Source organism: Apodemus sylvaticus, chromosome 15 (assembly GCF_947179515.1).
Source record: "Apodemus sylvaticus chromosome 15, mApoSyl1.1, whole genome shotgun sequence".
NCBI lineage: Eukaryota > Metazoa > Chordata > Mammalia > Rodentia > Muridae > Apodemus > Apodemus sylvaticus.
Window position 1 is genome coordinate 43,614,533 of NC_067486.1, and position 27,050 is coordinate 43,641,582.

A 27,050-nucleotide genomic window follows, 5' to 3' on the forward strand; every position below is an offset into this window, starting at 1 on the left:
TTCCTAGAACCACCACAATGAACTAGAGAAGCAATTTCTACAAGTTGTCTTCAGATCTCTACAACTGGGCCTAGTTTGACACGAGTGCCTACATAACTATACCTGCACTAAATAAATGTACCAAAAACATAAACCAAGTGTGGTGTATCTCTGTAATCTTTTATTGTTCAGAAGTCGGAGCAATCAGAAGTTCAATAACATCTCTTGAGCTACACAGACTGAAATACCTAAAACCCTATCTCAAAAAAAGGGGGGGGGGTGTGTGGAGAGGCAGCTGGAGAGATGGCTCAGAGGTTAAGAGCACTGACTGCTCTTCTGAAGGTCTTGAGTTCAAATCTCAGCAACCACATGGTGGCTCACAACCATCCATAATGAGATCTGACGCCCTTTTCTTCTGTGTCTGATGATAGCTACAGTATACTCACATATACTAAAGAAGTAAATCTTAAAAAAAAAAAAAAAGAGAGAGAGAGAGAGAGAGAGAGAAAGAACCACACAAAAAAATTATGATTTAAAGCAAGGGCTACTAAGTATTATCTGCAATCAATCAGGTGCTAAATACTGCAGATTATAGTTAAAAAGCAGACTGAATAGCTGTTGATACCAACTTTCAATACACAAATAGAAGCACTAACATTGGTTTATATTTTGATTATCCTTGTTATGTAGCCATTAGTCAATGTTCTGAAGTATTGCTATTTCTGTAACAGAGTGAGTTCCTGGGGCTTCACTTTCCAGCAGTCGCTTTTAATTCTCTCCATATAATATATACATATATAAAATGAAATGTAAGAAACAAGCATGGCACAGGGGTAACTGTAATTCTACTTCTACAAACATGATCATCAACTTGTCTTAAGACTACAAGTGAAAGTTGGCAGTACAGCACACATGCCAAGTCCTAGATTCAACACCTACTGCTCATTTTCCCTTGTCCAAAACACAGTGCCTATTTTTCTTAAGTCTGGCTTTCATGAACTTTTTAGGTTAGCGTCATGAATGAGGTCTTTATACCTGGATGCTTGTCTTTCACTGTGCCCCCACCCCCTAAACCCTTTCTCCCTCAGATGATTTCTATATCTGTTGTCACTTATTTTAATAATTGCTATTCTGACTTGGATGAAAAGAAATCTCAAAGCAATTGTCAAGCTTTAAAAAACTGTATAGGAGCCGGGTGTGGTGGCGCACACCTGTAATCCCAGCACTTGGGAGGCAGAGGCAGGTGGATTTCTGAGTTCGAGGCCAGCCTGGTCTACAGAGTGAATTCCAGGACAGCCAGGACTACACAGAGAAACTCTGTCTCAAAAAACGGAAAAAAAAAACAAAAAAACAAACAAACAAACAAAAAACTGTATAGGTGTTTTGCTTGAATGTAGGTCTGTGCAAAACTTTCATGCCTGATACCCTCAGACTATCAGAGGTGTCAGAGCCCATGGAATGGGATGGTTACAGATGGTTGTGAGGTGCCGTGTGAGTGCTGAGAATTGAACCTGGGTTCCTTAGAAGATCGGCCAGTGCTCTTTAACTACTGAGTCGTCTCTCCAACCCCTCGAACCAACTTTAATTCGAATTCCTGAGGGGTAGGGATGCTGAACACTGGAGTTCAAGTATTTATCAGACTTTGTATTTCTGCTTTTGAAAACTATTTAGTGCATTATCAATTTATTGGTCGAATGGTGTGTATGTGTGTGTGTATCTATGTGCATGCTTGATTTTTGTAGTTCTTCATATATCCTAGTTATTAATCTCAGTGTGGTGTGAAGTTGTCAGAATCTTCCCAGTCTGTATTTTTGTCTCTTCACTGTTGGTTTTTTCCTTTGCTTTTCAATTTCACGATATCTCATTTGTCAATTCTTAATATCATTGCCTGTGATACTAAAGTCCCTTTAAAAAAGTCAGTGCCTGTGCCAGTGTCTTAAAGTATTTTTCCCAGCAGTTCAAAGTTTCAGGTCCTATATTAAGAACTTTGATCCAGCCGGGCGGTGGTGGCTCACGCCTGTAATCCCAGCACTCTGGGAGTTCGAGGCCAGCCTGGTCTACAGAGTGAGTTCCAGGACAGCCAGGGCTACACAGAGAAACCCTGTCTTGAAAAAAACAAATCCAAAAAACCAAAAACAAATAAACAAACAAACAAACAAACTTTGATCCATTTTTAATTGATTTTTTTGGTGGGAGATATGGATCTAGTGAACAATATGAATCATGAACAAATCTATTTTGCCTATTTTGTTGTTGTTGTTTTTTGGTTTTGAGACAGGGTTTCTCTCTATAGTCCTAGCTGTCCTGGAACTCACTCTGTAGACCAGGCTGGCCTTGAACGCAGAAATCCGCCTGCCTCTGCCTCCCAAGTGCTGGGACTAAAGACGTGCGCCACCACTGCCCGGCCTAACACTATTTGTTAAAGTAACTGTTTCTCTTCATTGTATGTTTGTCGAAAGTAGAATCTAAGTATGTAGTATAGCTGGTTGGCCTGATGCTGCTTGTATTCTAACCGTGTCCTCAAGACCTGGTTGTTACAAAGAGTGTGCACGTAGACCCACTTGATGCTATGTGACCTTGTCCCCAAGTTATTTTTGATTGGTGAATAAAGATGCTGACAGCCAATAACTGAGCAGAAGAGACACAGGTGGGTTTTAGGGTTCCTAGGCTGGAAGGCAGAAGAAGAACCTTGAAGGATAGGGGAGAAGGTAAATGAATGGAGAAGTCACCATGGTGAAACATAGTAATAACTCAGGATTATCGATAGAAAAGTAGTTTCTAACGGTATAGAGGGCAGATATCTGCCTAGTTCTTGTGTTGTTTAAGGCTTATTGTAAATTATAAAAGTTGTGTGTCTTTTATCCAGGAACTGAAAGATCAAGGTGGGATAGAAACCCCAGACTGGGATTAAACATTTCTACAACAATGTAGGCCTGTATGATAAACCCAGGGCAGATAGCATGATACCTCTGCTCTTTCTGCTGGAAGGACAATATAAACCCTATTTGTATCCCTTTAAGGATCCTATTTGTCTCCATTTTAAGGACCAGGCCCGATTTCCAAACAGGCCATAAGGTATCAGCTTCAGGAATAGACTGTAAGTCCCAGAAAATTAAGTCATAAGACACCAGCTCTAGGAACAGACAATGAAATCCAGAGCAAGATCATAAATCTCCTCCTAAAAAACAGCCTGGGGATAACCACAAAAATGTGGAGATACCTTACCTCAGAATGGGCCATCTGCACTGGGCAGCCCTACTTCATCACAGGGTTAAACATTCATGACATGGAATGCAGACCACTGACCAGCACCCACCAATGAAATTTCAGATTAGCTAATCCTTCTAGAGACTTCACCCGGCTCCCTATAAGAAGGCCTGCGTGCCTTTGTCTAGGTTTGCTGTTTCAAAGAATGGTGGACACCCCCACCCTGTGTCCCCCACTGCTGGTTGTTTCTGCAGAGTAAATGTTCTTTCTTTGTCTTTACATACTACCTGAGTCTGGGCTCTTCCTTCAGCGATTTTCAGACCCATACACTGCTAAGGATTACTTTTGCTACTCGTGAGTGTTCTGGGTTCCATATAAATTCTAGGGCTTTTCCCCCCCAGCTCTGTGAAGAATGTCATGAATTTTGATGGAGATTACCTTGAATCTGTAAACTGCTTTTGGAAATATAGCCATTTCTACAACATTCATCCTGCCAACCCCTTTGTATGGCAGGTCTTTCAATCTAGTGTCTTGTCAAGTTTCTTTATACTGTCACCCAGATATTCCTGTCCTCACTCCACACACCAAGTGTTTACAGGCATACTGTCCACACTTTGCCCTTTTCATACAACATATCTTCCTAAATCAGAGATAAATTACCCTAAAGGAGATAACCTGTAAAACAGACTTAACAGAGACGAAGCAAATGTTTTTATTCAAAGTATGTAAAATACATGAACAGAGGACACACAAGTTATTAAATCATATACTACTAATAATTGCATTTTGATCTAAGTCCAAGGATCTAAAAGGGGAAACTGAGTCACAAGAAAAATTTCCCATGGAAGAAATAACATCTTTCCAAATGACAAAGTGTTTAAAAATGAGTGTGTATGTTCAAAGTATCATTAAAAAATGAAGTTAAATCAGATTCTGTTAAGAGATAATAGGTAGATAATTGCACTTTGTTTTTACTGTTAGCTTTTTCTCGAGTACACACACACACACACACACACACACACACACACTCTCACTCTACAAAACATTGTCATCAAGCCAGGCAGTGGTGGTGCACGCCTTTAATCCCAGCACTCGGGAGGCAGAGGCAGGTTGATTTCTGAGTTCGAGGCCAGCCTGGTCTACAGAGTAAGTTCCAGGACAGCCAGGACTACACAGAGGAACCCTGTCTTGAACCCCCCCCCCCAAAAAAAACAAAACAAAACAAAAAAACAAAAAACAAAAAAAACCACTGTCATCAAAAACAGAACTACTAGGGCAAGCTAGCAGGCTGGAAGCAACTTCTATGTGACCGAGGAAAGAGTCAGTATAAAAATAAAAAATACCCTAGTCCAAAGTGAGTGAGAGGGTCTAAATCCACGAAATAAACACAACTTCAACCCTGCAGCTCCCTGCAGCGCCCCACACTTAGGCGGACACTTCCCTAAGCTAAGAGCCTGGGAGCCCTCCCTGCTCTCAGGACAAACCTCCAGCAAAACTCAGTGGCAATGACTGTCAATTTGAACAACTCAAAGAGGGGAGCAGCTGGGTACCGCCATGACAGAGAGCCCTTATTAAAGCTGAGCTCCCATGAATACCTACAGCCAACAACAGCCACTCGCTAGGAAGCCTCAACCTCACCAGATTCCACCAACCTTAATACCAGTATTCCTGAAAATGGTATAAAACAGCAAAGGAAGAATCACTGTGCCAAGCTCATTCTATGAAGCCATCATCACCCTTGGAATAAAGCTGGATAAGAATGTGCAAACAAAACAAATGTAGACTAACTTTCCTGGTGAACATATAGCTAAATATGTTATAAATTCTGAGCCAGGCATAGTGACATATTCCTTTAATTCCAGCACTTGGAAGGCAGAGGCAGGGAGATCTCTGTGGGTTCAAGTGAGTTCCAGGACAGCCAGAGCTACATTTTTAGAGAACTGTTACGGGAAATATTAAAAAATGACCCACTAGCTCTCCTGCCCCCACCCAACCATCTCTTTGGTGGGGGGTCCGGAATACCTCTCGCTTCCACACAACGCCAGACACACCCCACGATCAGCCATCTCAACACCTAATTACCCAGAGAATCAAGACTCTTAAAATTTAATTAACCAATCAGATTTATATAGCAATAAAACCACAATTTACAAGATGCCAATATAGTAATTTCAGAGCCAATTGATAATTGGACAGGGAAAATCCTGCAATAGAGACCCTATCTCTTAAAAAAATAAAATAAAATAAAATAAAATAAAATAAAATAAAATAAAATAAAAGGGGAAAAAAAGGAAAGGAAAAAATTCTGAACAAAATTGTTGTAAACCGAACACATTAAGGGGCAAATGTAAAAGAATGTATCTTGATCACAGCACTCAGGAGGCAGAGGGAAGCAGATCTCTATAAATTTTGAGTCCAGTCTGTCTATACAGTCAGTGAGCTCCAGGATAGCCAGAACCATATAGTAAGACCCTGCTCTGCTCACAAAGAGACACTGATGCTTTGTGAACCAAGATTCATCAAATGCAAACCAACAAGCACAATACAGCACACAGCTATAACTGAAACAAAGCCAGGAGCAGGGCGTGGTAGCCCATGTCTTAAATCCTAGCACTCAGGAAGCAATGGCTGGCTTGTGAATCTCTGCAAGTTAAGGTCAGCATGGTCCACATAGCCAAGTTTCATACGAACCAGGGCATTATAGAGACCCCTTTGTCTAAAACAGGAAGAAAAGAAATAAACCAACCACATAATAATCTCAATTGATAGCAGAAAGAACCTTTAACAAAGTTTAACATACTTTCATGATAAAAGCCTCAAATAAACTAAGAATGAAAGGGCACACTATCTAGGTACAACAAACCTATAGCCAACACTATACAAAAGGAGGACTATCTAGAGTGAGACCAGATTGCTGTCCACGCTCCATTCTTTCTGAATATACTGCTTGAAGTCGTAGAGCCATAAAGCTAGAGAAAAAAGTACAAATAATAAAGTAAAAAAAACTATCCTTATTTGCAAGTGACATTATTATTCTCTATTTTGTGACTCTATAAAAAAAAAAAACAGAAGACACTATTAACATAGAAAGGCTCTACCCTGTTCACCCAGTAGCAGAACTAATATTATCTAATTAAATAGCTGTGCTAACTGAAAGCAGAACAGATTTTGACACAATCACATTCTTTACAGAACTAGAAAAACAATTATAAATTCATAAGAAACACATAGCACCTTATAATAATCAGACATACCAAGCACAAAGAACAATGCTGCAGTTTATTGTAAAACCTGCTCTGATATTATAGAGCCACAGTAACAAAAACAACAACAAAACCATGGTGCTGGCATAGAAACAGACTCCTGCAACCTCAATGGCTCAAATGAAGAGCTTTGCGTTTGGTAACAGACTGAGAGAACTGATCTCAAAAAATACAGGTGGAAAGAACTGGTAGAAGCAATAGAAAAGAAAGACATCTGATGGAGACCTCAATATGCATGTATACAGAGAAACCCTGTCCTCAAAAACCAAAACCAAAACCAAAAAAAAAAAAAAAAAAGCATGTATACACTAACAAGTACATTCACCACACACAAAATTACACATACAAACAAGTACAATATATAAAAATCCCATGTTCCTCAAAACAAGATATTAAATAGGCAGTTTCAAAGCATGTTTTCCCCTGATGTAATATAATGCTCAGCTGTACATTTTTCTCCAGCTGTTTCATTTCAACTCCAGAAATAACTCTGCCAGAATTCCCTGACCTAAGAGGCAGTGGTAAGAAAAGGCAGCCTGCTGACAGGCGTGGTTGCCCACACCTTCAATCTCAGTGCTTGGGAGGCAGAGGCAGACAGATCTCAGAGTTCAGAGGCTAGCAGGGTCTATGGGGTGAGTTTGAGGACGAGGACAGCCAAGACTACAAAGAGAAACAAAACAAACAAAACAACAAAAATGACAGCCTTTGCACAACCATATTAGAAGACTTACTTTAAAGGGGCCTTTCCCTTGAAAAGAGGGGTCTCCATTTTGGCGTCAATTCTGTTTGTTTGGAAGATACGTATCTATTTATCTTCTAGAATATACTTATTAACCAACAGCAAAGGGTATTAGAAAAAAATCTTACCAGAAAGATCCACGACAGCCTCGTGACTAGAAACTGCTCCTTTCTCAATAAAAAGGTCTCGAAAATATTCACTATTAGCTGACAGAACAGACTTATGAGCTTTGTACTCTTCCCCTTCAATTAACAATGTGACATCACAGAACTGGTTGGAAAGTCTCTGTTCATTCAGCTGTTTCAAAACTGCTTGGCAATGTTTTGGAGAAGACCGTTTTACTACTCCTTTGGTGTCAACCTGTCAAAATATGTTTGAGATAAAAGGTATATTATATAATCACCTACATAAACCCATTACTTTTAGCAAGCAAACAATTTGTTATTCTTTGTTATCTATATACATAAGATACATTACTATTTCCTGCCTTTTTAAAAAAGAGGGTCTCTTTATGTAGCTTTGACAAACCCTGAACTATTATGTAGACATAAAGTTGGCCTACCACTCTTGCCTCTGCCTCCCAAATGCTAGGATAAAAGACATGAGCCCCAGTACCCAGCCACAATATTTTACTTGATCCTACAAAAAAAATCTATTTTCCTTTTTGTTGCCTCTTTTTTCTGGCCAAAAATCTGATGATGTATATGACACTAATATAGCCTAAAACAAAACAAATGATAAACAAACAACCAAAAAATTAGCCAGGAGTTAGGCATGGTTGCACACACCTTTAATTCCAGCATTTGGAAGGAGAGGCAGGTGAGATCTGAGTTTCAGGCAATCCTGGTTTACATTGAAAGTTCAAGAACAGCCAGTGATACAGAAAGTGATCCTGCCTCAGAAAGAACAACAATAAAAACCTAAAAAGGAAGACAGGGCTGCGGCTCAGTTGTTAGAGTGTTTACCCAGCACGTATGAAGGCCTAGGTTCGATCTCAGCGCCTCACAAATCACAGGCTGTGGATATGTCTGTAATCCAGCACTAAAGGAGGCAGGAGTATCAGGACTTCAAGGTCTTCCTCACCTACATAACTAGTTCAAGGCCAGCATTAGCTACATGAGACCCTGTCTCAAAAACACCCAACAAGCAGAAAAGTGCTAGTTTAAGCAATTTTAACTTGTTATGTGACCCACTGTCTAATTCAGAATGTCTGTATACCTGTGTCAATGTACCATTACAAAGGGAGAAGCTAAAATTAGGATACTAATTACAAACACATAGGATACTACATTAATCGTCAAGTATTATGTTCAGTGAAGAGTAACAACTGGTTTACATTTAGCTCATTTAGCTTATAACAGAGTAAACAACATGTCTTAAACAATAAGCTTTACTCCAGCAGTTCTCAACCTGTGGGTACTGGCCCCTTTCACAAGTGTCCAATATCAGTTATCCTACATAGTAGATATTTACATTATAATTCATAATAGTAACAGAATTACAGTTATGAAGTAGCAACAAAACTAATTCTATGGTCAGGTCACCACAGCATGAGGAACTGTATTAAAAGGTCACAGCATTAGGAAGTTGAGAACCCCTGTTTTAAACAAATACATTCCTTACAGCTTCAGTTCCCATAGTCAACAGTTGATGTCTTAAACAAAGAAATAACAACAAAAACCCTTGAAGACTGAAGGGTGGATAGAAAGTCCCACTTACAAACACAAGTTCATGCTTAGACACTGGCTTCTTTTTTGAAGACTTGGAGGCTGTGGCTGGAGGTGAAGTGAAGTTGCTCAGGTCATCCTCTGATTCATTACTTTCTTCTCCAGATTCAAGGTCCAATCCCAATTCTTCCAACATTTCTGAAGCATCTGATATTGGACGGGAGCGATCAAGTTTCTCCTGACATTTGCTACATTGTTTTATGTAATCTTTAACTTGCTTTAATATACCTTTAGTCAAAAAACAAAACAAAAACAAAATTAACAACCAATTTAAGTGTTCCTACTTGAAAATGATTTATTCATTTTATGTATATGAGTACATGGTAGCTGTCTTCAGACACACCAGAAGGACATCGGATCCCATTACAGATGGCTGTGAGCCACCATGTGGTTGCTGGGATTTGAACTCAGGACCTCAAGAAGAGCAGTCAGTGCTTTTAACCTCTGAGCCATCTCTCCAGCCCCCGAAAATATATCATTAATTTAATGTACATAATAATTTATATAGAGATGCTCATATAAGTATATAAATGTTGGTTTGTTTCCACATTGAGACAGACTTTTTCTTGTTTATTATCAAGTATTCAATTTACTCTGGCATGAAATGATTATATATCCCTGTCTATTCAAGGTATCCATGAAATAAAATACAGTTACATACTACATAATTATGTTTGTTAGCTATGAATCAAATATATGACAATGCTATTGTAATATAGCCCATACACCTGGATTCATAAGTATATTCTGTGTTCATAAAACTATAAAATAAGTAATACATTCCTTAGTACCTAAAATATATTCTTGCTGTTAAATATACGTGGAACAAATACTCATCTATCTTGACCTATACAGAGTTGATATGGCTCAAGCTATAATGAGAAGTAATTTTTCTAAACTATTTTAAAAAATTGCCACTATCTTCATGCAGAAATAAGTCTATTAGGCTAGAGAGAGAGCTCAGAAGGGTGCTTGCTGCCTTTCCAGGCACATAAATTAAGCTCCCAACCCATCAAGAAGCAGCTCACAACTGCCTGTAACACCAACTCTAGCGGATCCCTCTTCAGGCCTCTGTGGGAGTGCACACCAACAAAAGAGGTTCTTTGTTATTGTTTTTGGTTTACTTTTTTTTTTTTTGAGACAGGGTTTCTCTGTGTAATCTTGCCTGTCCTAGAACTAACTCTGCAGACCAAGCTGGCCTCAAACTCTACCTCCAGGTCCTCCCAAGTGATGAGATTAAAGGCATGTACCACTGCCACCCTGCAAATTAGGTGTTTTGTTTTGTTTTTTAAATAAATAAATTTGTTATTGACTTTAAGCCTTTCAGATACTAGCATACCACTCTGCTGGTCTCTAGGTCTATCTATGCCTTTTGCAAATGCTTCTTGGATAAACTTACAGACTAAACCATAAGCTGTGTGTGTGTGTGTGTGTGTGTGTGTGTGTGTGTGTGTGTGTCTGTCTGTGTATACATGTGCTAATTTGGTAGCACTTTATAATAGAGCATCAAAGACTGATTTGTAATGAGTTTATTCAATCAGTTCCTGAGGTCAGGAAGTGTAAGACTAAAGGTCAAGATCTGAAAGGCATACCTGCTACTTCATAACAGCAGAAAAAATATGGCAGCCAACAGCTAGAGGCTGACTCCTCTGTCATTCCAAACCTATTCTCCATAACAAACCCCACTCTTGTTATAATGACATTAATTACTTAAAGGTATCATTGTTAATGCATTGAATTTCTAATATATGAGTTTTGGGTTAATACATTTTAACCAAAGCGAGTAAGTCTACAGTGAACCAACAGAGTTGGCAAAGTCAGTAGATCACTGTAGAAGGGACTTTTTGTTTTTGTTTTTCAAGACAGGGATTCTCTGTGTAGCCCTATCCTGAAACTCACTCTGTAAACCAGGCTGGTCTCAACTCAAGAGTTCCAGCTGGGATTAAAGGCGTATACCGCCATCTATATAAAACCCTATTTCTGAGTTTATTAGTGCAGTGAATAGATTAATTTTTCTTCTTATAAAATGTATTTACTTGACTATGTGTATACTTGATCATGCCATAGCATATGTGTGAAAGTCAGAGAACTTTCAGAAGTTAGTTCTCCTACTGAGGGTCCTGAACTCAAGCTTTCAGGCTTTGCAGCAAGTGTCTTTATCTGATGAGCCATCTGACTAGATGTACAGTGACTTTAAATCTTTATTTTCTGGGCTGGAGTGATAGCTTGGCAGTTATGAGCACTGACTGCTCTTCCAAAGGTCCTGAGTTCAAATCCCAGCAACCACATGGTGGCTTGCAACAATCTGTAATGAGATCTGACGTCCTCTTCTGGGGTGTCTGAAGGCTGCTACAGTGTACTTACATATAAAAAAATAAATAAATCTTTAAAAAAAAACAACTACTTTATTTTCTTAAAGGCCACTCCTTTTTTTTTTTTTAAAGATTTACTTGTATTTTATGTGTATGAGTTGTTGGTTTTGTGTAAGCCTAGTGAGCATGGAGACCAAAGCAGAATGTTGGTTAGTGCTAGGAAGTGAACCCAGGTCTGCAAGACCAGCAAGTGCTCATAACTGCTTTGTCACCCTCTTCCCATACCCTCAGTAAAAACTCTTATGTACAGGATGCATGACAGTTTGTGAAGGCCGAAAACATAATGCATTTGGGGCTGGAGAGATGGGTCGGTAGAGATGCATAGTGTTTTGGGAGAGAAACCGGAGAAGACAGGTAGGGTGTGGAAAGATGATCCTATCTATTGTACACATGTATACAAAATCCTTCAAAAGAATTTAAAGAACAGCTAAGGACAGTTGGAGGGACAGCTCAGTGGTTGAAAGCACGCACGTTCCTGCTCCTGCAGGGCTCCCGTTTGTTCCCAGCACCCGCATGGCGGCTTACGACCCTCTCTCTGTAACTGGTTCCAATGCCTTCCTCTGACCTCTGTGAGCATCAAGGCATGTACATACATAAAAACAGACAAAACACAAACACATAAATCTTAAAAAAAAAAAAAGTATTAGCTGACTGGTCAAAAAGCTCTAGAGAAACTTCATCAAAAGTATCCGAATAAAGACAAAAATGGAAAGAAAACGCCTGTCCCTGTCTACTACAAGAATGCCTGAACTATTTTATGACTTTACTCTTAGGCTCAACTCTTGAAAAAAATGACAAGATGAAAGTGAGGAGTAGCTCTGCCAATGGGAAATGAAGAAGCCAGATTTTTAAAAATCAGATAAAATCTACTTAAATTTGTCTACTTAGCGTTTTCTAACATTAATTCACCATATGATTTCTCCAAAAATTTCTTTTAAATCAGATGGTGGTGGCACATGCTTTAATCCTAGCACTCTCGAGGCAAAGGCAGGCGGATCTCTGAGTTTGCAGCCAGTCTGATCTACAGAGGACCTCAAGAGAAACCCTAACTGGGGGGGGGGGGGGGGCAGAAATAATGATAACAATTTCTTTTAAGAATTAACATAAATAGAGGCAGACAGATTTCTGAGTTCAAGGCCAGCCTGGTCTACAGAGTGAGTTCCAGGACAGCCAGGGCTATACAGAGAAATGCTGTCTCAAAAATAAATAAATAAATAAATAAAATTACCGTATTAAATGTTTTGCTCACTCATACATCTGTGTACTATGTGTTTCCCTGGTACCCACATGAATCAGGAAAAACTCCAATCCCTTAGAAGTGGAGGTACAGATAGACAGGTGTGAACCACAGGGCAGTGCCAGGAACTGAACCTGGGTGCTTTAAAAGAGCACAAATGCTCTGAACCACTGGGCTTTCTCTCCAGCCCTAAGATCTCCCTTTTAAAAAAGCTCAAATATGGCAGAATTTTTACTCTACCATGAACTCAATTTTCTTGCAATTAGTTAAGATTTTATGTGATGAGACAAAATACCTTGAAAATAGTGGTAAAATCCCTGCATGTGTCGGTGCCTATGTGTAGCAATTTTTACCCCTCTGACTTAGACACAATGTCAATCAGTTGTTAGAGACATCAATAAAATTATTCCTCTTCTGTTTTCATCCAGAACTTTGAACTACTTACTGCTCATCAGAAACAAAATAAAGACAACCTCTCCCCAAAAAAGCCAAACCCAAACAAACAGCACTAAGCTTGGTACAGTGGGGCATGCCTTTAATTCCACTCAGGCAGAGGTAAGAGCTCTGTAAGATTGAAGCCATCCCGATCTTCATAGAAAGTTGCATGACAACTAGATCTACAGAGACCCTGTCTCAAACTAAAATAAAAGATAAATTAACAGCACAGAAAAATTAACAGCATATTTTATGAGGTATCATGTAATCATTGCTAAGAGCATGTTTTGAGGGGAAGACGGGTAAGATATAACAGCTGAATGCTCTTCTGATGTTTCTCATAAAATAACTATTATCCAGTGAGAAACATTTAAACATACGGTAAAAACGAGGCTGAGGTATTTATTATCTACACTGTGCTTAGTCTCTCTGCCTCTCTATGTTAACACTCTAAGCAGTTACCAAGCTCCACCTCCCAGGAAATGTCCTTTTACATTTAGGGAAACAAATGTTTTTTATGCTCTTCAATGCAAGTTTCTATATTTTCCCAACAAGGTCTTCTGAGATAGTTGTTTGAATGTCAAGTTACTAATAAAAGATTGTTCATAGAGTATAGAATAAGAAAGAAAGAAATTCAACACTGAGCACCCTCTGTAGCCCAAAAATTATTTAAAACAAAACAAAACAAAAACAAAAAACAACTGGTTCTGAAGAGATGAGCACTGGCTGCTATTTCAGAGGACCAGAGATCAATTCCCAGCATCCAAATAATGGTTCACAACTCCCTGTAATTTCAGTTCCAAGGGAGCCAAAGTTCTCTTCTGACCTTCATATGTACCAAGCACACAAGTGATACATAGATACACATGCTGGCAAAACACCCATGCCTGAAATAAATATTTTCATATTTTTTAAATCTAAAACTTTTTTAAGTATCAACATGATGTCACAAAATTCCACACCTACTCCTGTGATGGGACAGTCATATGTGGGCACACTAAAATTATTGTTTAAAGCTACCTCAAGGTAAGTGTATAAACGTTTCTAGAATAGGGTTGTTTCCTCAAGACATCTCATGTATATACATAATATGTCCTAACTTGAAAACAACTAGAAAATTTCTAGTCTAGCCTGGCATAAAGACCACTGTCTCAAAAACAAAAACAAAAACAAACAAACAACAAAACCTGTTCCTAAGCACTTCTGTCAAACACCCTTAGTGAGTACTCATTTAACAAAAACAGCCTGTGAAGTTTCTTGTTCTAGAACAGTGTTTCATTTGTTTTCAAGTCAGGATCTCATTGTGTAGCTCTGGCTGTCTTGGTACTCACAGAGATCAGCCTGCCTATGCCTCCCAAGTGCTAGGATTAAAGGCATGAGCCACATGGTCAGGGCTTCTGCTCTGAACCTCAGTAATATAAATTCTTCAATTTATGATGGGACTATACCCAATTATCTCATCATGAATTGAAAATATCCTTACGTGTATGTAATACATATATAATCCACTCAATCTATCAAACATCACAACTGTGTAGTGCACTTGGATATTTACCAGTCATCACCTGCTGACGGGGAATTTTGATCATGCTGCATGCATATTCCTACCCTGAGGGGAAGGAATAAAAATCATACAGCAGAGGCAAATAGTACATGAAATTAGTAAAGTGAGACACTGATTTTTTTTTTTTAATTTAGACAAAGGTCTCAATGGACAGACTAGGCTGCCTCTCAATATGAACAATAAATATGTAGCCATGATTCTAGTTTTATTCCTCACAGTCAGTTACATCTCCTTGGAAATTTAATTCAGATTTCTTGGGGGGTGGGGAGTAAACTAGGCTGGCCTCAACTTTGCAATGATCCTCTGGTTTCTGCCTCTGGAACAATGTTAGTACTGGTATCATAGGCCTGGCTTAATTCAGTTTTTTCTTTCATTTCACTTATTTATTTGGTTGGTTTGGCTTGGTTTTTTTAGACATGGCTAGGTAGCCTTGGCTGTATTGGAAACATTCTGTAGACCAGGCTGGCCTTGAACTCAGAGATCTGCCTGCCTCTGCCTCCTAAGCAACTGGATTAAAAGCATACACTACCATACCCAGCTTATTTCAGGTATTCTTTAAAAATACAAAGCAAGGATTAGGAGATCATATGAACTGCCAGGGAAGATAGCAGGCAGTTTAGAGCACTTGCTGCTCTTTCAGAGGACCAAGGTTTGATTCCAAGCACACACAAGCATTCAGAACTCCAGTTCCAGGAATTCCATTTGACCTCTGTGGGCTCCAGGCACACATCTACATACAAGCGAAACACCCACACACACAAAATCTGAAAAAAATTTGAAATATGAAGAAAAACTGTATGAGAATAAGATAAACCAGGACTGTTACCCACAAAGGAATTCTCTAAGGAACAAAAGGACTACCCAAGAGTTCCTAAAATATGCTCGCTGACAAAGTTAGTAAACCTAAGGAAAATTAGAATCTAGAACAAGTGAGATGGCTCAACAAATAAAGGCCCTTGCTGCCAGCCCTAGCCTGCATGCACATACACATACAGACAGCACATAAAATAGAATTTAAAAAACTTACTAGAAAGATTAGAGGGGCTGGTGAGTACCTCAGTAGTAAACACTACGTTTGCTCTTTCAAATGACTAGGGTTCAATTCTCAACACCTGCAGGTGTCTGAGAAACATTTGTAATGTAACTCCAGTTCTTAATCCAGTGCCCTTCCCTGACCTTCGTGGGCAGCCGGTGCACACACACACTAAGGAAAAACATTCACATACATATACTTTTTAAACAATTAAAAAAAAGTCAAGCTTTTCTGCTCTCATCTGCTTTCCAAGGGATCAAAATGTGTTAGGGTCATTATATTCGGACTCCCAAATAATCAGTTAGGTCAGGACTGATGGTCTGTAATCCCAGCTAGTGAGGCATTCAGATCCTTAACTCAAGGCCAACCTGAGTAATTTAGTGAGATCTTGCCTCAAAGAGAGAAATAATCGGTCAATAAATCAGTTACTTTATCTTTTCTCCACATACACAGTTCCCGGGGCTATTTTCACAAAGTAATAAGAACATTAAAGCGTTAGGAAACAGGATCCTTATATCATCACCGTGATTGGTGCGTCAGGGCTGTAATCTCAACACGTGAGAGACTGCGTGGGAGGATTGCCATACTCAAAAGCAAGAGAAAATACGACAAAAGTGGCATCATTCTTCCTAATAAAACCTCTTATGGTATGTGGGTCTTGGCCCATCTCCCAAGAAGAGGGATCTGACAGTCTGTAAGGCTGCCTAATGCTCCAAAGCGGGGACTCATGACGGCTGCGCACCATTATTCCTAATAACCTCATTATTCCTTTTTTTTTTTCCCTATGTCGCAGTTGCAGAATCAGAAAGATCTGGACCAAGTCCAGTGGCCAAATGCGAGCGGCACTCACAGGAGACTGCAGCCAGGGTTTGGGCTAGCCTTCTAGGGCAGAAGGGAGAGAGAGAGGGTAGGTCGGCCTCTGCCTCTCCACCGCCCACCATTCTTCAGGGGTCTGGGGGGCGGGCCCAGATAGGCCGCGCCACGCCCTCCGCCCGCTGGCCCGGCCCCGAGGGAAGCCCCCGAAGCCCCACCCCGGGCGAGGGTCCGCCCCCAGCCTCCCGGGCCTCCTTCCTGTAGGGAAGTGCGGCGGCTTTCGCGTCCCCCACCCGCTCGGCTCGGTCCCGCGGCCACCGCGCAGCCGAACACCACCAGGCTAGGGCACGGCCGCCCCAGACTTCAGGCTCGCGAGTGCGCACGCAGGCCTCGCCTCGGGCCATGCCCCGCAAGCCTGCAGCCGAGCCGGCCCCTCGCCCCGGGCCAGCGCTCACCTCGCCACCAGTACGTCTTGGACAGGTCATGCCAGGTCTGATGCCGGGTGTGGTGAGTGCCTCCGGGGCCCAGGTGTGCCGCTTCTATGAGGCCCTGGCGCCGCTCCGGCTGCAGCACTACTTCCAACTCCGCAAACGTCTTGCGGTGCCGCTGCCGCCGCTGGTAGTAGAGAGTCCCGCCGCGCACTACGTAGCAGGCAGCAGCCTTGCGGATTTTACGCTTGACATTGCCCTCGGTGCCCGGTGCATAAGGCTCACGCTCGTTCGTCAAATAGCGCAGGATGGCCCGATAGCTTTCCTCGCTTGACATCGCTGTTGGCAGCGCCCTTAGGGCGCCTGTCAGTGGTAGGAAAAGGCAGACAACGCTCTGGCTCAATAGAGGTGCAACAGCAGCGATAACACTTTAAGGAGAAAAGGCTACGCCTTTGGTGGGCGCTCTTCGAGGGCGCCCGCAGCGCGAAGGAAGAACCGACGACCTGGTAACCAGGGGGAACTGCACTTATGCAGCGCGCGGGATCCGCTGGCGACTGACAAAATGGCTGCTGCACCACCGGAAGTGACGCGAGCGCAGGGCGGGGCCAGTGTCCTGATTGGAGCACTCTCAGCTTCTGGCTCCGAGGGAGCCGGCGGAGTGACGTCAATACTGCAGGAGGACATTTTGGAAGAGGGAACGCGCTCTTTGGCGGATACAAGGGTCTTCGGCAGACATCTTAAGTCCTGGCAGGTTCCTCCCCCCCACCCCCCACCCCCTCTCCTTTCCCACGCTCTCTGAAAAGCCACGTGTTTGAACTGTTCGGTGTTTGTTTCCCTGAGACCCTCCCGGTAAACGGTAATTGAGTCGGTTTTTCCTGTTTACTTTGAGACTCGACGTCCTAGATATCGCCGATTTTGAAACTGTAGCAATTGTTTGCCACTGTCAGAGTTTCTGGGCCAAAGACTGTCGCAGTATTATCAAGCATTATGTGCTTCAGTGTTATGAATTATCCTCTTAAGAATTATCTCCAGACTACCTAAGTAATTTTCGAGAACCATCACCATGGTGACGACTATGCAGGTCCAGATTATTTAGATAATTAAATTACTGGCAGAGGAAACCCAGATTTACCCTTCCTGGTCTCAATCAGCTGTTTCCTTGTAAAGCCTGGACACTTGGCACTTATTTCTAGAAGCTAGAAGGTTCCAGGCTTTCCAACCCAATGTCTTTAGCTGAAGATGCTATTTTTCTTTTTTCCTGCCTGGAGGACAGACACATACATATCTATGGGACTTCAGGTGAAGAGCAAGCAGGTGGCAGTGGACTCAAGACACCAGACAGCGATTAGTGCTTCCATTATATATAATGGAAATGAAATGTGAAGATGGAGAGCATCCTTCTCCCAAGACGTTCAGATACAGGCTTGTACTGGGTGTGGCTTCATGTTCTACTACTTAAAAAAAAAAACACTAGCGAGATTTTTTAATAAAATTTGAGAATACAGGTAAAAGGATGTGGCAAATACAACTAATTAAAGATCCACCTACTAAGCATTTGCAGGTAACAGGAGCTGTTACTAGTCTTTGTGTTTTGTATTTTTGCCTTTTTTTTTTAACTTCCCTAAGAAAAGCCAAACTTTAAACTTGTGTTTCTTTCTAGTCCTTTTTGAGCTACATGGGCCACATCAACTCTTCTTCAAAAAGGCTGTCCTCTTTGTGGCCTGGCAAAAGTCTACATTCCATGTATTATTTTATTTTTGTACACAAACTAATGTTTGGGGAAAAGGTTGTTTTGTTTTTTTGTGGGAGCAGGTGGGGGTAGGGGGGAGATCTTGCTACTAGGCTAGTCTCAAACTCTAGTTTTAACAACCCTTATACTTCAGATTCTTTAAGATTTATATGTGAGTGCAGTCCCTGTCTTCAGACATACCAGAAGAGGGCTAACCATTACAGATGGTTGTGAACCACCATGTGGTTGCTGGGAATTGAACTCAGGATCTCTGGTAGAGCAGTTGTGTACTTAACTGCTGAGCCACCTCACCAGCCCCAGGCCTCAGATTCTTGAATGCTGAAATTAGAAGCAGTTTCACCTGCTTTATCATTTTTGTTTACACATTAGCAGGCTGACAAATTGAGGGATAGAAGCTGGGTAACTGGGAGAGGGGTTAGCTGAGAGGGTCTCCTGTATGTACTCCATGGGTGACTGAATTTCACCACGCAGCCAAGATGACCTTGAACTTCCGAGGCCTCCAGCTTACAGGCAGACCCTATACTCAATCCCACTTGAAAGCAAACTCAAAATGTAATACGGCTTTGTAACACAGAAAACAAGTACAATGTACCATATTTAAACAATATTTAAAGCTAAACAGGGTAGCATATAACTGTAATCAAAGCACTCAAATAGGATTACTGAGTTTAAGGGCAGACAACAGGTCTCTTATCCTTTCACATAAAGGGGTGTGGAGATTGGTACCATGCCTTTAATCTCAGTACCCAGGAGGTAGAAGGTGAATTTTTTCAGAATTCCAGGCCACAGTGGCAGTGAAACACTAAACAGCCCAGCCTGACTGACAGGTAGCAAGACAATCTTGAGGCTCCAGAGGTCTTGAATCTTAAAATATATGGGCAGCCATGTTCACTGAAGCTGTTCGTGGAGGAACGGGATTGGAATAGTTCTAAACTAACTGCTAATGATGAGGTGCAAAAGTGTTCTTAACAATTTAGATAAAGCAAAGCACTGCAACAGCCTCAAGCGTTGTGAGGAAGTGGTCTTTAATGCTTGCCACGTGCATGTGACTGCTGGATCCCTGGCACCAAAACCCTACATTTTTAGAAGTGATGAGTTACGCTGCTCCATGGAACCAAGCTCTGGGACCACAGCTATACTCCAAACAGCTCACAACCTGTCATTCTGCTTCCCATCCATCTCTTCAACTAAGGTGGTATTAGGAGGCACTGAAGCTGAGCTGCCCTGCAACTCTCCTGGAGATCTCCTTGCCTCTGCCTCCTGAGTGCTAGATTAAGTGTGCCACCACGAGCGAGGAATAAACATTTTTAGCTGGAGATTGACTTAGGAACTCAGTAAACTAAGCATCAGCCTGTGGCTGAAAATGTCCAATCCCAAGTAAGATTTTGTTGACAGAAAAAAAAAATCAATCAGCACCACCTAGAGTTAAAGACAAATCTTTATTTCAAATGCTGATCTAGCAAGTTAGCGTTTCCCACCAACTCTGGGAGCAGAGACCTTCACAGGCTTCACGATCTTTTGTTTAGGTGCTGCCTTTGTGGGGGCCTATAAAAAAAAAAATTACATTAGTCAATGGGATTGTTACCTTGCCCTTTCATTACATACCGTTCACTGTCTTAATTAATTGCACTATCAATTTCAAAATAACTATTTTTACTTCCACTATATAATACTGTTATAGATTTGTCAGTAAGATACAATGTGGGATCCTGAACAAAGTTTGGGTTTTCAGAATATCCAGGCCAGCTTTGATCCTGTCTCCACTCTTCAACTGCTGGGACTGTGGGCTCACACTACTTAGCACAGCCATTTAAGAATGTGTATTTTGCCGGGAGATGGTGGCGCATGCCTTTAATCCCAGCATTTGGAGGGGGGTGGGGGCAGGGGCAGAGTTCCAGTACAGCCAGGGAAAACCTGTCTCTAAGGAAAACAACAAAAGAGAATGATGTATTTTTATTTTGGGCGAGGCACGCCATAGCACACTAGTAGAGATCACTGACAACTTGGAATCAGCTCTTCTACTACCATATGGTTTTCAAAGATCAAACTCAGGCTACCAGGCAACAGGTGCCTTTACCTGCAAAGCCAACTTGATGGCCCAGAATCATTTTTAAATTTGTATTTAAATACAGGGGCAGAGGTAGAGTGCTACAGGTCTTCTTTCCATTCACCTTATAGGTCCCCAAGAACAAACGAGGCCTGGTACAAACTGCCCTTACTAGCAGCCATCTTACCCAGCCAAGAATGAAAAACTGACATTAATTTTCTGGCTTAAAAATAAAGATTGTTTCTTGAGACCTGCCCTTCCTCTGCCTCCCAAGTGATCGTATTAAAGATTTGAGTCACCACCACCACCTAGCTCTGGGAAAACTCCTAAGAGTATAAAATTACTTCAAAACAATGTCTGAAAACAAAAGCCAAGCTGAGCACACAGGGACACACACACTCATAATCCTAGCCAGGCAGCAGGATTGTTCTTAAGACAAGGCAAGTTGACAGTCCAAGCCAGCCTGAGTTATAGTAGTAACATCTCACTTTATAGAAAAAAATCCACTCATCAAAAAAAAAGCTAGCTTTAATTTCACCTTTCCAACACATCTAAAATTAAAAACTCACTAGAAACCAGAGATGCAACCATTTCCAATAGAAACTTGAATCTACACTTTGCACACCCAAGAAGCTCCCAACAGTTACCTTGGCAGCAGCCATTGCTGTCTTCTTTGATGCCTGCTTAGCTTTCTTGGCTTCCTTGGCAGCCCTGTAGTGTCAAATAAGAAACATTAAGACACTTTACTCTTTAAGAACACAACTTATTGGTATGAAGCTAGAGTTTTAGACAAGTAGGATCATCATCAAATTCTTTTTATCTGTAAATAAAATCCAAAATCCAGAGACGGGAAGGCTAGCACACACAATTATATAGGTGGTGAGGCTGTGGCAGTTAGATCCCAAATCTAAGGCCAGCCAGGGTTTCACTGGCAGAGTTTGGCAAAGAACACCACAGAAAACAGATCTAAAGAGTTGCTAATAAAGTCCATTCTCCAAACCGACTAAACATACTAAACTGTACAGTAACTACAGAAGCTTAACAAAGCAGAGTATGTATATGCTTGTATTATGCTTCTAAAAAGGTATGGGATTGGGTTTCTGAACCTACAAAAACCTAAAGTCAGGCCCACAGCTGAGCTGTTCCTGTAGAACAAACAGTCCTTACCTTATAGCCTGCTCTCGCTGAGCTTTCCTAACCTCTGGCTTCTGATTCCTCTTGGCCATTATATCAGCAAGAGATGCACCAGTGATGGCTCGCTGGAATTTGACTGCACGGCGGGTTCTTTTCTTTTGAATTTCTTCCTATAAGGCAAAGACTATGATTTATTAACCTTACTCAATGAAGTAAAAATTAAAGTCAAAGAACTTTATTGAGAGGCAGGTGTTCTGGGACAGGTTTTCTCTTTATAGTTCTGGAACTCTGTAGACTAGGCCTGTCTCTGCTGACCCCAAGTGCTGGTAGTAGGTGTGCATGCACGACCATGCCCAGCCCCTTGGTCAAGGAACTCTTAAATTTCATACTCAACAACTTAATTTCAGGCCAATTATATGAAATAACTGCTTTCCAGGTTATAAACGGTTTTAAGCTTGTATCACAAGTAATGACCATTTTTACTACTGGAAGGGAGGAAAAATCTTGAACTTTCAGGAAGAATGGTTCACTTAGGAAGTTGGATGGTACTTAAAAATCATTTTAGGGCCCAGACAAATGGCTCTTCAGTTAATACTAGCCGCTCTTGCAGAGGACCCAGGCTCTGTCCCCAGCACCCATTGGTAGATCACAACTCTAGTACCAAAGGATCTGACACCGTTTCTGACTTTTGCAGGTACCAAGCACATACATAGAGCACTGACAAGACATGAGTGCAAACATTCACACACCAAAAGTAAATCCAAAAACAAACATTATTAATGCTAAAACATTTTAACAAGACTGCTTACAGACTTAAGAAATCTACTTATTGAGTTCCAGGACAGCCAGGGCTACACAGAGAAACCCTGTCTGGGGGGAAAAACAAACAAACAAACAAACAAAACAAAAAAAAAAAAAAAGAAAAGAAATCTACTTATCAAACAGGCTTAGGCAGAGAACATGTGACAAGAAAACTACCAAGCTTTAGTATCCAGGAATCTTAAGTTTGCTTTCAATTCTATACTGGAAACCTATATTATAGTTATTGTGAGAAACAAGTTCCCACAATGTACCTCTAAATCCAACAATCAAATACTCTTGAAGAAGCCAGGCGGTGGTGGCGCACGTCTGTAATCCCAGCACTCTGGGAGGCAGAGGCAGGCGGATTTCTGAGGCCAGCCTGGTCTACAGAGTGAGTTCCAGGACAGCCAGGGCTATACAGAGAAACCCGGCTCGGAAAAAAACAAAAACCAAAAAGAAGAAAAAAACCAAAAAAGGACAATTTGTTTCATGACTTCAAACTCCAAATTCTTAACAATTAACTCTCCACTGCTCTCTCCTTATATTTTTGTCTTTATTAATCTGCCTGTTTTAGGTACCTCATTAAAAAAACGTAGTCATCCCTTTGCCCTGCGGTTGTCTCAATCCTTTGGGGATTTATAGACTCTCAGGCCTCTCCTAGCACTATCAAACAATAGTTATTGGTTTAAAATAGCAATTCTCAGGCTGGAGAGATGGCTCAGCGGTTAAGAGCACTGACTGCTCTTTCAGAGGTCATGAGTTCAATTCCTAGCAACTACAAGGTGGCTCACAACCATCTGTAACGAGATCTGATGTCCTCTTCTGGAGTGTCTGAAGATAGCTACAGTGTACTTACATATAATAAATAAAATCTTAAAAAGAAATAGCAGCTCTTAACGGGCTTTGGGACCCTTTCACTGGGACCACATAATTCATAACAGTAGCAAAACTAGTTATGAAGTGGCAAGGCAATCAATCACATTACGGTTGAGGTCTCCTACAACATAAGGAACACATGGATTTGGATCACAGCATTGGGAAGGCTGAGAACCATCGCTCTAACCTACTTCTCCAGTCTAAGAGTTTCTTCAAAGCTTTCCCAATACATACATACACACACACACACGGCTGAATATCCCTAGCCAAACACTTGAGCTTTTGAGGAATTGTCACCACAAATTGAAAATTCCACATCTGGCTTCATGAAAGGGGTTGCTGTCAAGCATTGGGTCTGGGAATATTGCTTGTTTAGAATGTAACTTTCATGATAGAAGAGAAATGGAGCTGATTTTTAGACTTGGGTCCTGTCACCAAAATAATAAATATAAGTTGCTTCTAAGAATCCTAAAGCCAAAAGCTTTAACTGCATTCAATTCAAGCATTCACCTGATTGTAACCACTTCCTTTTTTGGAGATAGGGTTTTACTTTGTAGCCTTGGCTGGCCTCAAAGTCAATTCTCCTGTCTCAGCATTCTAAGACTTCAATACCAAATTAGTTGAGTACCTGCTTTCAATACTTAGAATGGAATTGCCAGATACTAGAATTTAAAATTTTTTAAATAGTTTGTCAACCAGATCTGCAGTAGAGTAACCCTGTCTCAAAAACCAAAATAATCACAAGTTAACCAAAAGATTTACAACAGCTGTATCACTTTATTCTAGGACTTCTGTTTCTCTGCATCCTCACCAACACCTGTGAAATTCCCCCATCTATGCATCCATAAGGATCTATTAAATATCAGACACGGCAATCCTACTACTAGCTGTTGTCCTACCATGACGCCTCTATTCAGAGCAACGCATACAGAGAGGAATCCTTTCAAATTTCAACACACAGCTCTGCAGCCTATAGTACACAAGGCAACTCTAACAAGCTGTTTCTTTGATGGTTTAGTTTAACAGCACATTGCATAGTCTTGTTTAACCAAAATTTAACATGGCAAAACTAACAGTGTAATTTTCAGAGGCTACTAGCAAGTTGTATTCCACTTACCGACTGTCCTTTCTTATGTTTTCTTCTGTAGAGGACAGTCCAGTTTATCTGCCGAGGATTCCTTTTGGAAAGGAATGCGGACTCACATTTTGCATTAAGAAACTGGAAAACCTGAAGTTAACGAATTTATGTTCAAATTAGTCATTCCTTTTACACAAAGTAGGGACTGAGACTGAAGTCCTTATACAGTTTTATTCTACTTCTCTTACGTCTATATAAATATATAAAGAAGGCAAGATGTCTCCGTGACACAAATGACAGGTAACTGGGTGGCATCAATGCTCCGTCTTTTCTCAGGAGCGGACAAATCTAGTCGCCAAGAGTGGGATGGCGCTAAACTCTTCAGAACTCTGGCCCGGAGCCCTCTCAGACTCCATTAGTTACACAGAGCACTCATTTCCAGCCTGGTTCACCCTCCAGCCATCGTCTCTCCAGTTCCCCATCCCACATGCGGCCCCCGGGGTCTCCGCGAGACAGCATCCCGTCCTCTCGCGCCCAGCGTCCCGAGCTGCGCTCGGCCCAGCCGGCCTTTACCTTCCCGTCGGTCCTGGCGTAGCGCCGCCCGTGTCCCGGGTAGATCTTGTAGCCGCTGAAACTGCACAGCTCGACCCTGTAAGGAAAAGCCGAGGTTCGTTAGTACGTGCGCCGCAAAGAGGAGCCATCCCCGGGAGCTCTGCCTCAGGATGGAGGCGGATTGGGATACCGGGCGCCCGCTTACTTCATGGTGACAGATGTCGGCCTGCCGGCGGAAAGATGGCGAAGAGAAAGAAAGAATCATGGGAAACCACCTTATAGGGCCGAGGGAGAGAATCTCCTCCCTAAATTCCCTTCCTTGACCCCGGCGCCCAGTGATGATGTCACTTCCGAGAGCCCAGTCTCGGTTTCCTAGCAACAGCTTTCTTTCTAAATTCTTGGCGGGGAGTGGGTTTGAGATGTTCGTAAGGTTCAAGTCGGCTCTCGGCTTGGGTTCTGTGTCACTTTATTTCCCCCAGGCTAGTGTTCTAGAATCTAAAGCCAGCATTTCGCAGGAATTATGAACAAAAGACAAGGGCGATCTACGTGTCTTTTCTCCTCTTACGAAGCCGCAGACGAATTTCTCCCAGGTAAAACCTGAACGTCACATTTTGCATTTGGCTTTGGATTATTTCTTGAAACAAAATGAAATCCTAGCGGCCGGCAGTACAGCCCAGAGATAGCAAGAGTGGTACGCAAAACCCTGAATTAAATCCCCACCTCCAAAAAAAAAAAAAAATTTTTTTTTTTGAACCTGCCACTGTGGGGCAAGCTTTTAATCCCAGCTCTCTGGGAGGCACTCGCAGGCTGGTCTGCATAGTAAGAATGCCAACGGTGGCCGGGCAGTGGTGGCGCACGCCTCTAATCCCAACACTTGGGAAGCAGAGGCAGACGGATCTCTGAGTTCGAGACCAGCCTGGTCTACAGAGTGAGTTCCAGGACAGCCAGGGCTACACAGAGAAACCCTGTCTCGAAAAGCCACCAAATAATAATAATAAAAAAAAATCATTAAAAAAAGAAAGAAAGAAAACTAAAAATAATCCTTTGTTCAAATAGCCTGCACTTGTAATAGGAGCGCCCAGGAACTAAGGCAGGTTTGAGTTTAAAACCTGAGGTTATGGCTTGGAAAGCAGAGCAGGTTAAGTTATTGAGGAGGACAAGAGTTATTGAGGAAGACTAGATAGAGTTCAGCCGTCTGAGTTCCGCCTGTACCTCCAGCTAGCTGCCTGGTGTACTCACACACACCAAAACACTTCTTTTTAAAGGAAAGCTATGTTAGCCAGCCAGTGAAGGCATGCCTTTAATCCCAGCAGTCAGGCTGGTTGCTATGAGTTTGAAACCAGCCTAGATATCACAGAGGGTTGCAAGACAGCCAAGGAGAGAGAGAGAGAGAGAGAGAGAGAGAGAGGCAAGGAGGGAGGGAGGGAAAAGAAGAGAAGAGAGAGAGGGAGGGAGAGAGAGAGAAGAGAGGGAGGGAGGGAGGGGAGAGAGAGAGAAAAGAGACCCTGTCTCTAAAAACAAAAAATAAAAGGAGTGGAGAAATGGCCCAGCAGTTAGGAGTGCTGGCAGCTCTTCCAAAGGACCCGACTTCAATTCTCAGTACCCAGATGGCAACTCAATAACTGTAACTCCAGTTCCAGGGGATCTGGTACCTTCACATAGACATACATGCAGGCAAAACACCAATGAAGGTAAAAATAAATAAATCGTATAAAGAAAAAAAGCTATTTTAGGGCCTGGGAAGATGTTTCAGCTTGTAAGAGCACTTGTTGAATTAACAGAGGACTGGCATTAAAGTCCAGCATGCATATGGCACAACCATCTGTAGTTCTAGTTCCAGGAAACCCAGCTCCTGACCTCCGGTGGCAACACAGTGGCACACAGTGCACATATGTACAGCTGGCCAAAACATTCAGACACATAAAGTAGGTGAAAATTTAAAAAAAAAAAACACTTAATTTAAAGAGAAATGTTTTAAAGAACTTGGGGATATCTGGCAGACAGAGAGGGGCTGA

General features: G+C 41.7%; 2 protein-coding genes across 2 annotated transcripts in view; both read right to left on the reverse strand.

The window, feature by feature from the left end:
* Zbtb11 (zinc finger and BTB domain containing 11) overlaps positions 1–17,418 on the reverse strand; it is a 32,328-nt gene extending 14,910 nt beyond the window's left edge. Inside the window, exons 1-3 of the mRNA XM_052157849.1 lie at positions 16,825–17,418; positions 8,908–9,143; positions 7,317–7,548 (exon numbers count right to left, since the gene is read on the reverse strand). Of these exons, the coding sequence (XP_052013809.1) occupies positions 7,317–7,548; positions 8,908–9,143; positions 16,825–17,134 (778 nt within the window). The 5' untranslated portion in view covers positions 17,135–17,418. The remainder of the gene's footprint in view (positions 1–7,316; positions 7,549–8,907; positions 9,144–16,824) is intronic.
* Positions 17,419–19,967: 2,549 nt separating this feature from the next.
* Rpl24 (ribosomal protein L24) lies at positions 19,968–25,355 on the reverse strand. Its single transcript, XM_052157864.1, has 6 exons — positions 25,241–25,355; positions 25,057–25,132; positions 24,523–24,633; positions 21,762–21,898; positions 21,242–21,305; positions 19,968–20,092 (listed from the first exon to the last, which is right to left on the reverse strand). The coding sequence occupies exons 1-6, from the start codon at positions 25,243–25,245 to the stop codon at positions 20,012–20,014; spliced, it is 474 nt and encodes a 157-aa protein (XP_052013824.1). The 5' UTR covers positions 25,246–25,355; the 3' UTR covers positions 19,968–20,011.
* Between the last annotated feature and the right edge of the window lie 1,695 nt (positions 25,356–27,050).

Bases quoted from the DNA above. Each gene is read 5' to 3' on its own strand.
- Rpl24 (XM_052157864.1), bottom strand. The intron at 24,634-25,056 runs GTAAAGGCCGGC...CGTTAACTTCAG, and splicing joins ACGCCAGGACCGACGGGAAG to GTTTTCCAGTTTCTTAATGC. The intron at 21,306-21,761 runs GTAAGGACTGTT...TTGACACTACAG, and splicing joins CAGCGAGAGCAGGCTATAAG to GGCTGCCAAGGAAGCCAAGA.